The sequence below is a fragment of the Dioscorea cayenensis genome, chromosome 9, assembly GCF_009730915.1.
Source record: "Dioscorea cayenensis subsp. rotundata cultivar TDr96_F1 chromosome 9, TDr96_F1_v2_PseudoChromosome.rev07_lg8_w22 25.fasta, whole genome shotgun sequence".
Taxonomy (NCBI): domain Eukaryota; kingdom Viridiplantae; phylum Streptophyta; class Magnoliopsida; order Dioscoreales; family Dioscoreaceae; genus Dioscorea; species Dioscorea cayenensis.
The window spans coordinates 318423-335258 of NC_052479.1; the positions used below are offsets into that span (position 1 = coordinate 318423).

The following is a 16836-nucleotide window of genomic DNA, read 5'->3' on the forward strand; positions in this document are numbered from 1 at the left end:
TTGAGATGAGTTGGGTTTGGTTCAGTTGATTTTTGGGTTAGGGTTTTGGGATCGAACCAAGTTGGTTCAATGGATTTTGAATAAGAATTGAGTTGGTTCAAGCTGGTTCAGTGAAATTAAGTTTGGTTCGAGTCTGCAATTAAGGTTGGTTCGATTGATTCAGAGTGTTTAGCTTTGACCGAGTTTGTTTTAAATACAACCCGAAAGGCAATTGGACTATGCAAGGTCGGGTTTTTAACCGATTGGAGTGAGTGGGGCCCGATAGAGAGTCTATTATTGTTTCTTGTATTTTCTTTTTGAGTTTAAATATGTTATTTATTTTTTTATTATATTATTCCATTAGGGTGTTGTTCGGTCTTGAGAGGGAGTTCCGGATCTAGGAAGGAACCCAAGGACACTCGAGTGAGTTAGTAGTGGCTATTATTTTTTTAATATTAATTATTATTATTATTTTGAAATAATTGTTTAATAACTAGTATTTTTGGAAATAATTATTTAAGTATTTCATTTTATCATGTTTAATTTACGTATAAGGTTAAAAATATATGTATATTTACTTTGCAGTTGATGTTCCCCGACAATCGTATTGATACATCGGTTTCAGTATAATTATACGTGATTTGTGAATAGTGAAAATACATGTATATGTGATTTAATTATTCAATTCATGTATTTATTTTTGATGGTTATATATGCTTTTGATTTGGAATGATTTGTGAAATCATGTGAGCGCTTTTTAAAATGTTTTTACCGACAATATTTGTGGAATTGGTTTTCATTCCCTGGAATAGGAATGGTATCATGGATCCGGATTTTACTTGGTTTTTATGCATTGTTATACTTTTGACATCGGGCTTTTGTGGAAATGATGTTTATTTTCGTGATGTGAATGCTTGTCCCGGATAAGGATCCTATGATGTGATTTATCTGCATTGTTTTATTCTTTCGTATTTACATGTTGGTTTTGGATGGTGACGGCGGCTAAGGCCCGACTCATCGCGATGAGTGGGTCCCCACGGGCCGACCCTTTAGAGGTGGCGTGGTGGACTGAGTGTTGATTTGTCCGGATCGGTGGGAGCGTAGAGCCCTGATTGGATTATACATCGGGATCCTAGAGTCACCACATGGGACCCGATGGGCCAACGCTCGAGTGCGAAGACTTGGCGGCTCCCCAAACCTAGTCGCGACGCGCTAAGTGGGGAGAGTTTTTCCAGTCGTGGAATTGAGAATGGATTTTTTTATATTACTTGTTATTTTGGGTTTGTGATGAGGGCGAGCCCATTGTACGCTCTTAGGAGGCGATCTCTCAACAATTTGGATTTTCTTAGAAAATTGATTTGATATTGATTTGTGATGAATTTATGTTTTGTGATGAGGCTAGGGCCCACTGTCGCTCTTAGGAGGCGCGCTCTCACAACAATTTGGATTTTCTTAGAAAATTGATTTGATATTGATTTGTGATGAATTTATGTTTTTGTGATGAGTGAGGCGGCTTTCACTGCCGCTTCTTAGGGAGGGCGTCTCTCACAACAATTTGGATTTTCTTAGAAAATTGATTTGATATTGATTTGTGATGAATTTATGTTTCAAAAGTTCTTTAAAAATGTATTTTTGCTAGAATTCCGTATTTTTGGAAAAGTTGGAAAAATTATTTGAGAGGTTGGTATTTATATATTTTTATATATCATCGTATTTGAATATTTGAAATTATTAAGCCACTACCGACCAACTCGAATGTCTGTCAGAATCGCAGGGAGAGCAAGACCCTAGATCGCCTGCTCAAGTTTAGAGCTAGTCGAGGGTTAAGTCCAAGACTGCAGATGGGTCCCATACTTTTCTTTATATTTGTTGGTATCGTGATCTTAGTAGGCATTTGTACTCCACAAATTTGAGTTATTATATTTGTTAGTATTTATGTATTTGAATCCTGCAGTTGGTGTAAAGTTATAAATCGTAATTTAGTAACTCCGATTTGGTTTCGAGAGGTGTCGGGGTTTCCAGCTAAAAAGGAATTTTTTTAACCGATGGGTGCCACATTTACCCTCAGTAGAAGGGTGGGTGTGACATCTTTTGGTATCGTAGTCGAGGTTGAGATATCCCCTCGGTTGGTAGAGATCACGGGTTGTGATCCGAGCCTAAGTTTAGAAGTCAGTGTCTAGACTTAGAGGGTTAGTAGTGATTAGCATGAAAGTTAAGGGCCCAGAGAAGTATTTAGAGTCTCCAATCGGGTTAAAACCTAAGTTGCATATTGGGATTGAGGACTGGATAGTAGGTTTTTGACATTTGAGACAGAGTCGAGTAGTGTATCGCGATCGAATCATGTGTTGAGATATTTGTCGGAATTGGTTTTATTCAAAATGAGTTAACTTAAAAGATGCCAAAGAAAGGTGTTTGGCATGCTTTTTTATCGATCGATACATAGTGATTTGTAGTGTGATTATTTACTATCGAAAGCGATTTGTAGCAAGAGAAACAGTGGTCTTGGACCCGGTAAGTGAAATTCGATGATATCGATTGATGTATGCTAAGGAAATTTCGAGGACGAAATTTTTTTTAAGGAGGAAGGATTGTAATACCCTGAACCTGTGGATAACTGTTGAAAAATATATTCAGGGTATTACTACGGTTCGAGAAGAATTTTTCTACGAGTAATCTTGTTGAGAAACCCCAAGTGGACGTAATAAGGACTTAAGTGTAAAAAGTTTTTAAAAAGATTTTTGGGTTAAAGAGTAATAGAAAAAGGATTGATATGAAATGCTTGTGAAAAACTAAGGACTGAAAGGTAAGTTGAAGGGATCATTTGGAAATATTGTGTTATAATCCAAGGACCATTGGATAATTTGAAAGGACCTTTTGAGAATATTATTTTTATAATCCAGGGACCATTTGTGAGTTTTTTTCAGGGACTGGTTTGTAAGAAGTTAAGTTTTGAGGGACTAAAAAGTGAATTTCGGCTGAAGAGTTAATTGAGAAAAAAATCTAGACTTTTTGATGATTGTTCATCTTCTTCTCCACCATTTTCTACAGAGAACCCGAGAGTTAAAGAGAAAAGAGTGAGAGATTTGGAGAGAAATTGGAAGAGATAAAAGCTTTGGTGATTTGGAGAGAAAGAATGGATGAAGTATTATTTGGTAAAAGTATTTTTGATGATTTATTTGTTGGTATACTTGAATGTATGTGTGTGTATTTTGGATTGAGAAATGTAATTTTTTTCTTGAGAAAGAAGAAGGATTTATGATGAAAAAAATGATGAGTTATTGTTAATAAGAGTTGTTCTCAATTTTGGTTGGAAAAAACACTTGTATTTGAGTTGGAATTTGCTTGAAATGGAGGTGAGTTTGCGGATTTCATTGTAGTATTCATCGTAGCACCGAGATTAGGGTTTGGTTTGATTAATTAAGTTGATAATTATGATGATTAGGAGGTTAATGATAATGGTTAGATTGAAATGGGTTGAGTTAGTCCAATTGATTTGATTAGATCAAACCAAGTTGGATTGAATTGATTGAGTTGAATTGATTTGGTTGAGTTGAGTTGATTTGGTTGAGTTGGGCTTGATCAAATCAAGTTGAGATGGGTTGGGTTTGGTTCGAGTTGATTTTTGGGTTAAGGGTTTTGGACTCGAACCAAGTTGGTTCAATGGATTTTGAATAAGAATTGAGTTGGTTCAAGTCTGGTTCAGTGAAATTAAGTTTGGTTCGAGTCGATTAAGGTTGGTTCGGATTGATTCAGCAGTGTTTAGCTCTGATCGAGTTTGTTTAAATACAACCCGAAAAGGCAATTGGATCTATGCAAGGTCGGGGTTTTAACCGATTGGAGTGAAGTGGGCCCAATAGAGAGTCTATTATTGTTTCTTGTATTTTTCTTTTTGAGTTTAAATATGTTATTTATTTTTTTATTATATTATTCATTAGGTGTTGTTCGGTCTTGAGAGGGAGTTCCGGATCTAGGAAGGAACCCAAGGACACCAGAGTGAGTTGGTAGTGGCTATTATTTTTTTAATATTAATTATTATTATTATTTTGAAATAATTGTTTAATAACTAGTATTTTTGGAAATAATTATTTAAGTATTTCATTTTATCATGTTTAATTTTAGCGTATAAGGTTAAAAATATATGTATATTTACTTGCCGTTGATGTTCCCCGACAATCGTATTGATACATCGGGTTTCAGTATAATTATACGTGATTTGTGAATAGTGAAAAATACATGTATATGTGATTTAATTATTCAATTCATGTATTTATTTTTTTGATGGTTATATATGCTTTTGATTTGGAATGATTTGTGAAATCATGTGAGCGTTTTAAAATGTTTTACCGACAATATTTGTGGAATTGGTTTTCATTCCTGGAATAGGAATGGTATCATGGATCCTGGATTTTACTCTGGTTTTATGCATTGTTATACTTTTGACATCGGGCTTTGTGGAAATGATGTTTATTTTCGTGATGTGAATGCTTGTCCCGGATAAGGATCCCATGATGTGATTTATACTGATTGTTTTATTCGTCGTATTTACATGTTGGTTTTGGATGGTGACGCGGGCTAAGGCCCCGACTCATCGCAGAGTGGGTCCCCACGGGCCGACCCTTTAGAGGTGGCGTGGTGGACTCGAGTGTTGATTTGTCCGGATCGGTGGGAGCGTAGAGCCCTGATTGGATTATACATCGGGATCCTAGAGTCACCACATGGGACCCGACGGGCCAACGCTCGAGTGCGAAGACCTTGGCGGCTCCCAACCCTAGTCGCGACGGCGGCTAAGTGGGGAGAGTTTTTCCAGTCGTGGAATTGAGAATGGATTTTTTATATTACTTGTTATTTTTGGGTTGTGATGAGGGGCGAAGCCCATTGTCGCTCTTAGGAGGCGTCTCTCACAACAATTTGGATTTTCTTAGAAAATTGATTTGATATTGATTTGTGATGAATTTATGTTTTGTGATGAGGGCGAAGCCCATTGTCGCTCTTAGGAGGCGTCTCTCACAACAATTTGGATTTTCTTAGAAAATTGATTTGATATTGATTTGTGATGAATTTATGTTTCAAAAGTTCTTTTAAAAAATGTATTTTTGCTAGAATTCCGGTATTTTTGGAAAAGTTGGAAAAATTATTTGAGAGGTTGGTATTTATATATTTTTATATATACTCGTATTTGAATATTTGAAATTATTAAGCCACTACCGACCAACCCGAATGTGTCAGAATCGCAGGGAGCAAGACCCTAGATCGCCTGCTCAAGTTTAGAGCTAGTCGTGGGTTAAGTCCAAGACCGCAGTGGGTCCCATACTTTTTCTTTATATTTGTTGGTATCGTGATCTTAGTAGCGGTTGTACTCCACAAATTTGAGTTATTATATTTGTTGTATTTATGTATTTGAATCCTGCAGTTGGTGTAAAGTTATAAATTGTAATTTGTAACTCTGATTTGGTTTCTGAGAGGTGTCAGGTTTCCAGTTAAAAAGGAATTTTTAACTGATGGGTGCCACATTTACCTCGGTAGAAGGGGTGGGTGTGACAATTATTATTATTATTATTATTATTATTATTATTATTATTATTATTATTATTATTATTATAAACAAATAAACCATTTAAATTGAAAAAATAATAGAGTAATGTTATATAAAAGGAAAAGATCACACGAAACCAGCCACACAAACGATGTGGCTGGTGACGTGTATTTTTTTTTAATTAAAAAAAATTAAAAAGAGAATAACAAACATGTGATCTCTCTTCTCTCTCGTTTGGTTCTCTCTCTCGTTTGAGTGTGTGCTCCCGGCCACCGTCGGTCACCCCCGCTCCCGTGCACCACCGGACCGGCTGCCGCTCTCTATCTCGTTTGGTTCTTCTTCTTTTTCTTCTTCTTGTCGTTGTTGACCTCGTTCTTGTTTTTAATTTTTTGTTATTTTTCTTCTTCTCATTTTCTTTGTTCTTGTAGTTGTTACTGTCATTTTGCATGTTATTGACATTCTTTTTGCGGATGTTGATTCTTACAAGTTTTTTTTTAAGCTGATGCATGTGTCATCAATATTGGAAACTTTCTTCGCCATAGCGTGATTCAAAGAAGAAGGACGTGTGCTTCAACTCACTGTGCTAAGTTCATGGAAGTCAGTCATGAGTGAAATATGTGTCCGTTGGGTCCTAGATGTTTCTGAAGTGAGTGAAGTTTGTAACGCCTGACTCATACCAAACGCTTTGCCCAATTGAGACTGACGCGGATTTCCAACGCATGTGTCATATATACCATAGTTTCAACAAATTTGTCATAGATATCATCATTGATGAAGTGCGTGTGTCTACAGAGGAACTCTGTCTCCTTGATCCCATCGAAATGCTACAACGAGTGCTATTGCTTGTTACTTGTCTTATCCTAGTTCTTGTGTTTGAGATGTTTATCCTGTGAATGATAATCATTTCCTGTGTAGATTTATTATGTATAATATTTATTTCCTGTGTATAATATTTTTGTTAAGAGATATGGGCCAATAACAACCATCTTCATATCAACTAAACTTTTAGTATGAATGTTTTGAAACAAATATGGACCTAAAGAATATAGGCCCTCTAACATAGCATTCTATATTGCTCCGATTGGCCGCTTTTGGTATAAAAATTTGGATGCTCTGATACGGAGAACACCTCTCCAGCTAGGTTTTTTGAAGTTTACTGCCGTTAAGGTAGTGTTACTAAGATTTTTTTTATTATTATTTTACTTAGTGTTTGAATTTTTCATTTAATAAAAACTGGGAATTGTAACCTTGATGGCTTGATGTTTATTTCTTTGTTACCTTTGTTTATAGGTGGCTGTAGATTCTCTGATTGCTACGGCAATGGATGCGGCAATGGATGTCTAACTTTTATGGAATATACCAATGTTTTTAAAACTGGACTGGCCGGTAGGACCGGAAAAACTAGGAGCCGGCCCATAACCCGGTCCGGTTTTAGAATTAATGTTGACCAAATTTTGAACCGGTCAAACCCGGCCAAACCCGGTGAACCGGCCGGTCGGACCACAACCGGATGGAATCCCGTTTTCAATTTTTTTTTTGTTTTGTTTCTTTTTTTGTTTTTGTTTTTGGTTTTTGTAAGAAAGGACTTAGGGGCATGAATTGGCTTTTTCTTGATTTCATGATGCTCTTTGGGTCTTGATTTGTCGAAAATATTGTTTGGATTCTTGGAACTTTAGAGTTTGGAGGTATGAGAAAATAAACAAAAAAAAACTTGTAAATTTTTTAAGAGGTATAGATTATTTAGGACTTATTTTATTTTATACTTTTATTTTACTGGTACTGAATTAAATTAACTATACTTAGTTCTAGTTTTGTTTTGAATTTTTTTTTCATCCTTGTCTCATCCTCACATAATTAATAATTTAATTAGTGGTTTAATTTATGTAGTTATCATCATCCATTAATGGATTAAGAAATAAAAGGCTTAGGAAGTTGTATTTGTTGCTTTATCTAGATTGATATTTAAATAAATATTTAAGATAATAATGATTAAAAATATGATAAAGTTTGTTATTATATGTATATATATAATATTATATATATATATAGTATTTAAGATAATTATTTATTTATGACGTCATCCAGTCCGACCAGAACGGGTCATCCGGTCGGACAGACTGATCCGTGACCCAAATATGAGACTAGTTCGCTATCCGGTCCAGTTTTAAAAACATTGGAATATACGAAGAACTTCAATGCTACCCAAGCCAAGGAAGTCTTGGCTAGGGATTTTGTGCGGGCCGTACTTGCTGATTCGGCAACTCGGATCATCACTCAATCTGTCAACTACAAATACGTACCTGTCATTTATCAACTGCTCTTCTCCAATGTTCAGAATGTTCTCGAGAGTGCCGTGCTATGCTCCATTAAAGAAGAAGACTGTCAAGGTTTCTGAGCATTATGAGCCTTCTGATTAATTGGATATACAGTCAAAACAAGATATTTTCTACAAATTGATGCACAAACATTTTTCAATTTGATACACTAGTATTTTTTTCAGAATGTCATGGCTGTTGGCCCTGCTATGCTCCATTAAGAAGAAGACTGTCAAGGTTTCCAAGCCTTCTGATTAATTGGATATACAGTCAAAACCAATATTTTCAGACCCAGACTGGACCGGCCGATCGGACCGGGTTGACCCGGACCCGGGCTTCAAACCGGTCCGGTCCTATATATAAACCCGGATTTTATTAAAACCAGGATTGAACCGGTTACCTGGCCAGTCGGACCGGTGACCCGGCCGGGTCACCAACCTGGGTTTGCATAATTTTTTATTTTTAATTTTTAATTTTTTTATTCTATGTTATAATATATTAATATTTTGGGGGGTTAAAATGTAAAAATGTAAACAAAGGGTATTCAATTATGAATTATTTAATTGTTTATAATTGTGGATTATTTAGTTGTTTATTTCATGTTTATAATTTAATTTATGGAGATTTGAACAAGTTTATATTTATAGTATTTGATGTATTTGAATTTATGAAGATTAAATACTTTTATGCTTTTTTTTTATGGATTTCTTAGTTGTTTATTTCTTAGTTGAATATTTTTTATATTTTTCAATTGATTTTGTATTAGTTTATTTTTATGTTATTTGGTGTATAAGTGTATTTCACATTTTGAATGCGGTGTACTTCAATATATTTATTTATGTAGAATACTTGCTTAAAATCTTAAAGTTTTAAAAATTATGTTTTTATTTTTTTAATTTTTTTATTCTTCAATATTTTATTTTTTTTAATCACATATAACTAAAATTTAAATTATTTTTAATAATAATTGTTGACCCCCGTTGAACCCCTGACCCCTTTTTTTTTGTGTCGATGCCCAGTTCAGGTCTGAGAACCTACTATTTTCTAGTAAATAATAAATATTTTTATGTTTCTCAATTAATTTTGTATTAATTTATTCTTATGTTATTTGATGTATTTCACATTTTTTAATGTGGTGTATTTCAATATTTATTTATGTAAAATACTTACTTAAAATTTTAAAAGTCATGTTTTTATTTTTTTTATTCTTCAATATTTTATTTATTAATTATATAAGTAAAAATTATACTATTTTTAATAAAAATTATTGACCCCGGTTCAACCTCGGTTCAACCCGGTTGAACCCCTTGACCCCTGACCCCTACCCTTCTCCGGGTCGATACCCTGTCCGAGTCTGAAAACTTTGGTAAAAAACAAGACATTTTCTACAACTTGATGCACAAACATTTTTCAATTTGATACACTAGTATTTTTTCAGAATGTCATGGCTGTTGGTTAGCATCACTAGGGGAATTCAACAGGATGGAATTTTGACCATTAAAGCATGGATTTTCCCAATCAACTGTGCAGTTCATATATGAGCTAGAAATTTTTTCACTGTCTGCTACTGTTTTTGAAGATTTTAAGGCAGTGAAATTTTTTCATTCAATTCTACTTCTGACATGGCACCATGACATCCTGGTGAATGCATTTCCTTAATATTATCAAAGTCTAGTAATGCTTCTGCCCCTTGATTGTCCTCAAAGTGTCTATCAATAGCAAAAGTTGGCATCGAAATGTCATTCACTGTTCTCCACATACTAGGAACACCTGGTTTCGGAGATGAATATCCCAAGTTGATGCAAGGAATCACTACATTCTGGCATTTGCGAGATTAAGCTATCACTTCCATCAAAACCACAACAATGATGGTCACTCAAAGTAGAATCAAACATCGGTACATTCTCTGTTTTTACACAATCATTTTCATATGTGTCGCTCATCTGCAAAGTTTCTGGCTGCCCAACTTCCTGCACATCTTGGCAGATAACAAACGAACCTAACTCCTCTTTGACAGTGTGAGGTACATCATACTCTATGAAATTATGCTGAAACGGTTGCTTTGCATTCTCAGCTTCTGGTTGATCAACTGATGGCATCATTTCTGGGAAGATGCAATCATTGGCTGCCATTTCAACAGGAAAGCCATCACTAAGATCATTCATATGCCTTGTATGCAACACATCAACTTACAATGCATTAATGGATTACTATTTATTATTATTATTATTTTTTATTTTTTATCAGAGGCAAGTCAAAATCTCATCCGTGAGAATGTATGGTTGTGTATTTAGAATGTAATGAAGGAATTTATTATAAATTCCTGATATTATTTATTATTATTATTATTATTATTATGTTTATAAAATTAACAAAGCTTCCATCAATTTATATAATTTTTATTGTATAAATAAGGGAAAATTACTTTAAAGTCCATGCACTGTTTGAAACTTCCACTGCAGTCCCTCCGACATTTTCATTTCCTATTAGGTCCCTTCTTTTTCAAACCCAATTCAGCTTCATCCCTGCTGTTAGTTACGTCAGTTATTTAGTGGTGAAATGTCACAAATGCCTTTGTACCATGTGAGAGGTTCAAAAGTCAAAATAAATAAGTAATAGAGCAATGCTATTAGTCCCGATGGATGTTCCCGATTCATCTCCCGAACAACGTGGCGACCCATGTGACTACATGAATTCCTTTTTTTTTTCTTTCCTCGTCAGCTTAACTCTCTCATTTTAATGTAAAAAAAATTAAAAAATAAAAAGAAGAGAGAAACATCTGGTCAAAGTGACCGGGCCCTACCTCATCTTATTCCCCTTCTCCATCTCCCATCTCCCATCTCCCGGCCATCTCCTGGCCATCTCCCATCTTTCTGTGGTCTGTATTCAGTTCCAGTTCATCCACAGTGAAAAACAACCATACACATGGTAAAGAGAGGTAATTTAACACAAAAAGGAAGATATATTTCTAATAGCATTGATTTCTCAATGATACAAAACTCATCCATTGGTATTAGAGATGAAGAACAAAAGCACAATATTTTCTTCATAATATTCATCTGACAAGGTTTACAGGTAACAAATTGTACAATAGGGAGAGCAAAATGACAATGTGGGATGACAGTGAGCCATCTCCTCTATTTTATCAAAATTTGCTAAAAACCTTATCCTCAGAACCTTTAAGGACTCTTGTTGGAGAGAACATTGGGCTGATGGGAGTTGCTTCTGCAACATCATCTGATGCAGGAACAAGCATTTGTTTCAAGTTGTAGAACCTAAAGAAGGGAAGAACATGGACATTCAAACTATAACACATTGACTTATGCTCTTCATAGTTCACTAGGAGGAACAGAACATCTGGATTCAACTCTGCAAACTGGCAAATCAGCAAACAAGAAGTATATATCATTCCAAACATAATTCAGCAAACAAAAAATATATTTTTTTTTAAATTCAAATGTAATGGAACTACCTTGGGATGGAGAGCTTTGCAACCTCCACAACCAAGGGAGTAGAAATCAACAATGACAAGCTTGTTATCAGCGTTCAACAAAGAATCAACAAGGTCTTGTGCTGATTGGACCTCCTTCATGTTAGGTTGCAGTCCCTTTTCCCACCATTTCACAGACTTTCAAATGCGAAGGCTCATCTGCAAATCAACATTTTTTTCATCAAATCAGGTAAAACAAAAAATCCAAAATTCTTATCAATCCGATTAAAGCAACACTGATGAACTTCACAATAAAGGAAATCCCTGAAAAAAAAAATGGGGATTTGGAAACCTCTACATACCTTCGGATGGAGACCATCGATGGCGTTCCTCTCCACAGGTCGCCTTCGACTCCAATCTCCTAAAACCAAACCACCATTACCGATGGAGGAGGAAAAAGACGAAGAAAACCTCAAAGATACAAAACTCGGAGACAAACCACAGAAAAATGGGAGATGGCCGGGAGATGGCTGGGAGATGGAGAAGGGGGATGAGATGAGGTAGGGCCCGGTCACTTTGACTAGATGTTTCTCTCTTCCTTTTATTTATTTTTTTTTTTTTACATTAAAATGAGAGAGTTAAGCGGACGAGGAAAGAGAGGAAAAGGAATTCATGTAGTCACGTGGGTCGCCACGTCGTTCGGGAGATGAATTCAGGAACATCCATCTGGACGAATAGCATTGCTCAAAAACATTTTTGAGGGATTTAAACGCAAAAATAAGGCGTGACACTCCCGCATCCCTTTCCCTCCTTTTTCTCTAATGACAACTTGAAAAACAGAAAACAATAGAAACTGTTTTCCTTTGAGAACAAGAATCTGTTTTCCTTTCTTTCTTTCTTTCTTTCTTTCTCTGTCTTCGCTTATTCTCTCTTCGCGTTTGCGTATATGTTCTCCATTTCGCTTTTCCAGATGCTTCCTCGCTGCTCCGCCGCCGCTCATCGCTCGATTCCCCGCCCTCGTGCTCCTCCTCCTCCTTTATCCCTAGATCCCTTTTCCATCCTTCCCCTTTCGATCCTTATCCCAGCTCTTTCCCTCTCTGGCAATCAGATCAAACCTCCTTTTTCCTTCGATTCTTTGTTATTGTTGTTGTTGTTGTTGTTGCCACGATCGCCATTTCTATGGCTTCTTCCGATGATGGCCACCTCTCCTCTCATCCTTGCATTTATGGTAATCTTTTCCTCTTTCTCTTTCTCTTTATCCACTCTTGATTTGCTTTTTCTATGAATTTTGGGTTGTGGAATTGTGAGGAGTCCTAGTTTGTGAGTTTTTATTTGGTTTTTTATTTATTTATTTTTTGGAATAGGATGTAGAATTGAAGTTGGTTTTGAAATTTATTGCTTGGTTTCAGTGGTTATTGTGGGTTTTGATTGGTTTACTGTGTTGCATTTATGGTGATTTTCGATATTTGTGGTTGGTGAGATTGTGTGGAGTGTTTCTTGTGAAATTATATGTGGATTTTTGGAATAGAACTTAGAATTGTAGTTAGTTTTGAAATTTATTGTGTGATTTCAGCGGTTAGTGCGAGGTTTGATTGTTTAGTTGTGTTATCGCCCTTGCATTTATGGTGATCTTCGATCTTCCTTTCTTTCTCATATCTTGGTCCAGGATTTTGGTTTTCAATTTTGTTTTGTTTTGTTTTTTTTATGAATTTTGTGTATTGGGTATTGTGATGAGTGGTTGTTTGTGAAAATATATGAGAATTTTGTAATACGATGTGGAATTAAATTTAGTTTTGAATTTTATTATTTGATTTCAGTTGTTTGAATGAGGTTTGATTGTTTTACTCTGTTATCAACTGGGGATGTGAATGAAAGTAGGCCACATGCCACCTTCACGTAATATGAGAAGATCATGGTTTATGAAATGGATTAGCAAGTTGTTCGGAGGAGGGTCTTCTCGTGGAGCTTCGAATGGGCGGCGTCTTAGGATTAGCGGAGAAGAGAACACGTTTTGGCACGAGCCTGCTAGATCTATGGTAATAATACATTGTTTCCTTATCTAAATGAAATTATTGTGACTTTTTCATTCTATATAATCAATACTTATTCTTGATAGCATGAGATATAGACAGACAAATCCCAATACAATTGTCTGAAGCCTAGAACAGAGTTTGAAACTATCTTTACTAGCATCTAAAATGTTAAACATTTGGAATGTGTTTGTTATGGCCCATGTTTTTCCCCCACCCTAGTGTGCAAGAATGGAAGAATAATACATAGCATTATGCCAATGCGGGAGGTTGAGTGTTCGAATCCCACCTCAAGTGTGGTGAATAGTGTGGCTTGCCCACTTTTTTAAAAACATATATAGCATCATCATTTGCCTCTTTAATATATCAAATTCTGCTAGATATTAACATGATAAATGTCATTGTTAAGATTTTCATCCAAAAAATTAGTTTTTTTTTTTAAATTTTACAACATATAAGATGTAGTAACTATAATAGAATTAGAAATTCCTCAAAAATTGCATTATCATTTTCCTCACTGTGTCACATGAGATGATTCTGTTTTAGTTACTGACAGGATGATCAATCCAAAGCTGAGAAAGAGGAGTTAGATCGGGCTATAGCACTTTCCCTTGCAGAAAATGGCAAGAGAAGAAATGGTATGCTTGGGATATTGAATATCTTAATAAGTGAAAATAGTTGCAGTCAAAATGCTCTCTGAAAGTGCAACACAATGCATTAGCATCATTATAGGAACTCACAACATCTTGATGGAATTAAATTTTTATTTTTTGGATTTTTTGATGTAAAGGACAATGTGATAATGATGAAGATCTTGATAGAGCACTTCGGGAAAGCTTGAGCATGTCGGCATCCCATCCATATAATCCTGTACAGTGTGTACCAAGAGATTCTAGGTATGAAATTTAAAACTTTTGTTAGTTGCGGGCGAGTATCTAAAATCTAGGAAGTAATCCTAAAGCTCCTATTAGCAGGGTTTGTGGAGGGTGTAATAAAGAAATAGGCTATGGGCATTATTTGAGCTGCATGGGGGCCTTTTGGCACCCTCAATGCTTTCGTTGTCATGCCTGTGGTCTGCCAATCTGCGAGAAAGAGGTACATTTTGTGTGTTTCTCATAGAAGTTATTCTGCTTCACTTTATAAATTAAGAATTTTTTTTCATTTGAGGTTTATTGGATGGAATGCTTTTCCATTGAAGAAATTCTAATCTCATGCCTATTTTTCCAGTTTTCTTTGTCAGGGAGTCATCCATACCACAAATCGTGTCATAAAGAGTTGCATCACCCTAAATGTGATGTCTGCCATCAATTTGTAAGAACCTCTTTCCTGGGCGTGTGCATATATATATTTCCAAAAAACATGCCTTTACCTTCAAAGTTCCTTCTTCTAAGTATGTCTCTGTGCATTAGATGATAGCCATTATTGCTTCTGCCATATAAAAAAGGCTGCTTTTGATACTTGATCGCATCATGTAGCAACCTATGATACTATTTTGATGAACATACAGGACATGAAAGAATTTGTGCACGCTCATGTTTTCCAGGCAAACCTTCTCAGACCATGTGTAGTTGCTTCTTGCTAAAGCGCATGAATACTTTTTATTTTCTTTTATAGACTAGCTAGCTGTTTGTATCTTTCCCCATAAGAAAAGGTTTCTCTGGACAGACTTTAATCTTGAAATTCTTTTCGTAGATCCCAACAAATAGGTCCGGGTTGATTGAGTACAGGGCGCATCCATTCTGGAGACAAAATTATTGCCCTTCACATGAACATGATAATACTCCTCGGTGCTGTAGTTGTGAGCGGTTGGAGGTATGCACTCTGTTGTTGATTATGTATTCGTGCAGCCATTTCTGAGGCTGTCTTGTTGAGCATTCATTTTCTTATGCACATAGTTATGAGTTCCTTGTCACACCTTTTGGTTTTCAAATGAACGTAGACGAGGAGTGTAAAATACATCTCTTTGGGAGATGGGCGTAGTCTTTGCCTGGAATGTTTGGATTCTGCTATCATGGATACAGGAGAATGCCAACCTCTTTACCATTCTATTAGAGATTATTATGAAGGAATGTATATGAAGATAGACCAGCAGATTCCCATGCTGCTTGTTGAAAGGCAAGCTCTCAATGAAGCCATTGAAGGGGAGAAAGATGTAAGTCTTAGCTTTTTTTTTTTGTCTTTTTCATAATATCCATGATTTGGATGTGGAGATGATTGATCCTATCAAATAACTTCATCGTTTTTCCTTGTGGGTCTCAGGGTCATCACCACATGCCTGAAACAAGGGGTTTATGTTTATCTGAGGAGCAGACTGTTAGCAGTGTAAGATTTATGTTTTTGTGGTAATTCATTCACTTAATAATTAATAAACCATTTGCAGTCCCTTTAGTACCGTGCCTTGTAATTCTTTTATAAACAGATACATAGAAAACCAAAAATTGGTGGAAATCGAGTTGTAGACATGAGAACCCATCCTCAGAAATTGACTCGAAGATGTGAAGTCACGGCTATTCTTGTACTATATGGACTTCCAAGGTTGATCTTCAATCAACTCTTCACCGTACTTCACCCTATTGTAAGCAATTTTATCTTCTTTCTGGGTTATGACAATTAAATATCCAAATGCAGGTTATTGACTGGCTCTATTCTTGCTCATGAATTGATGCATGGATGGTTACGACTCAAAGGTGTGTTGTTTGTTCTGCAATTTCTAATATTTACTACAAATAAGAGACGGCCAACTTTTTTATTGTCTCATTATCATTCTGTTATTTAATTTAAAATCTGGAAAAGTTCTTAAGAATCTACTCTCGTTTTAGGCTACCGTAATCTAAGTCCTGTGGTAGAAGAAGGCATTTGTCAGGTTCTGTCTCACATGTGGCTCGAATCGGAGGTCATGCCGGAGTCAAGAAGCATGCCGGCCACGAACATAGCTTCCTCATCCTCATCTCTGCCATCTTCTGGCAAGAAAGGAGGGAAGTCTGATATTGAGAAAAGGTTGGGTGAGTTTTTCTTGCATCAAATTGCTCATGATATCTCTCCAGCTTACGGAGAGGGTTTCAGAGCAGCCAATGCGGCTGTTCTCAAGTTTGGCCTGCGTCGCACTCTGGACCATATCCGTTTTACAGGAGGCTTCCCGGAATGAGAAACTCTACAACTTATTATTACTACTTCTACTCTTTTCATTGTTAACATGCATTCTTCCCTCTCCTTTGTGAAAGTGTAACTTCATTCCAACCACTCTTTTTATGGTTGCCAATACCATGCATGCTCATCGGTAAATGTATTTATTGCTGTTTGTCACCAATGGCAGAGAAAGGATTGAGTTGACCTTATAAGCTAGACCAACCCATCTCAATAAACTGTTTTCAAAGGTGGTAATGTGTTCAATAAAATCATTGGTAAATGTAAAGGGTTAATCAATTTACTCTCACAATGTTTTCTTTCACCAGAATGTAATCTCTCAAAAATATAAACAAGTATCAATACATTTATACACTTGGGATTTGATATGTTGAAATATCATCACAGTACACTACCAATGAAAGA

The 16836-nt window shown here is 35.9% G+C and overlaps 2 protein-coding genes across 5 annotated transcripts; one reads left to right on the top strand and one right to left on the bottom strand.

The window, feature by feature from the left end:
* Positions 1–10843: 10843 nt before the first annotated feature.
* Positions 10844–11837, bottom strand: LOC120269304 (thioredoxin-like 1-2, chloroplastic). The gene is made up of 3 exons (XM_039276635.1): positions 11620–11837; positions 11300–11476; positions 10844–11203 (listed from the first exon to the last, which is right to left on the bottom strand). Exons 2-3 carry the CDS (start codon positions 11417–11419, stop codon positions 10973–10975), a joined length of 351 nt encoding a protein of 116 aa, XP_039132569.1. The 5' UTR covers positions 11420–11476; positions 11620–11837; the 3' UTR covers positions 10844–10972.
* Positions 11838–12143: 306 nt separating this feature from the next.
* Positions 12144–16667, top strand: LOC120268710 (protein DA1-related 2-like). 4 transcript variants are annotated; one of them, XM_039275999.1, is made up of 12 exons: positions 12144–12485; positions 13133–13293; positions 13844–13925; positions 14078–14183; positions 14262–14382; positions 14515–14598; positions 14980–15099; positions 15227–15439; positions 15547–15609; positions 15707–15822; positions 15916–15974; positions 16107–16667. In XM_039275999.1, exons 1-12 carry the CDS (start codon positions 12437–12439, stop codon positions 16430–16432), a joined length of 1500 nt encoding a protein of 499 aa, XP_039131933.1. In that variant the 5' UTR covers positions 12144–12436; the 3' UTR covers positions 16433–16667. The 4 variants fall into 4 exon arrangements, with proteins under 4 accessions (XP_039131933.1, XP_039131935.1, XP_039131934.1 ...); XM_039276001.1 differs by having other exon boundaries at positions 12145–12485; positions 13075–13293; positions 16107–16665; XM_039276000.1 differs by having other exon boundaries at positions 12145–12485; positions 13136–13293; positions 16107–16665.
* The last annotated feature ends 169 nt before the right edge of the window (positions 16668–16836 follow it).